This window comes from Penaeus monodon, chromosome 24, assembly GCF_015228065.2.
Source record: "Penaeus monodon isolate SGIC_2016 chromosome 24, NSTDA_Pmon_1, whole genome shotgun sequence".
In the NCBI taxonomy this organism is placed as follows: Eukaryota; Metazoa; Arthropoda; class Malacostraca; order Decapoda; family Penaeidae; genus Penaeus; species Penaeus monodon.
In genome coordinates, this window is record NC_051409.1 from 25,472,325 (window position 1) to 25,472,653 (window position 329).

Genomic DNA, 329 nt, shown 5'->3' on the forward strand with positions numbered 1-329 from the left:
ATTGATAAAACCACCTCCACATTTGGCAGTGTATGTTCCTTGCACCAACAGCTTAATATAGCATATCTAAAATACCATAAAAAGTAACGTATATAATGGACTTCTTCACAAATTCTCACCTGAGAACATCCAGGCACAAAATTATCTAGAATATCTGAAATGACCTCCATGTGGCGCTGCATAGTGATGCGAGGATTGGCCGCAGACCGTGACTTCTTGGCTTGGAAGACCAAGCGCTGAGTGCTGTCCTAGAATATAAAATACAGTCAACTAGTGTTTCTTCAATATATTGTGTTTGTGCCCTAATCTTTACAATACAGTCTAGTCAT

General features: G+C 39.2%; 1 protein-coding gene across 1 annotated transcript in view; it reads right to left on the minus strand.

The window, feature by feature from the left end:
* The window catches only part of LOC119588679 (poly(A) RNA polymerase, mitochondrial-like), a gene marked incomplete in the record, with an annotated part of 8,504 nt that overhangs the window by 5,832 nt on the left and 2,343 nt on the right, over nt 1–329 (minus strand). Inside the window, 1 exon segment of the mRNA XM_037937314.1 lies at nt 120–248. Within this exon segment, the coding sequence (XP_037793242.1) occupies nt 120–248 (129 nt within the window).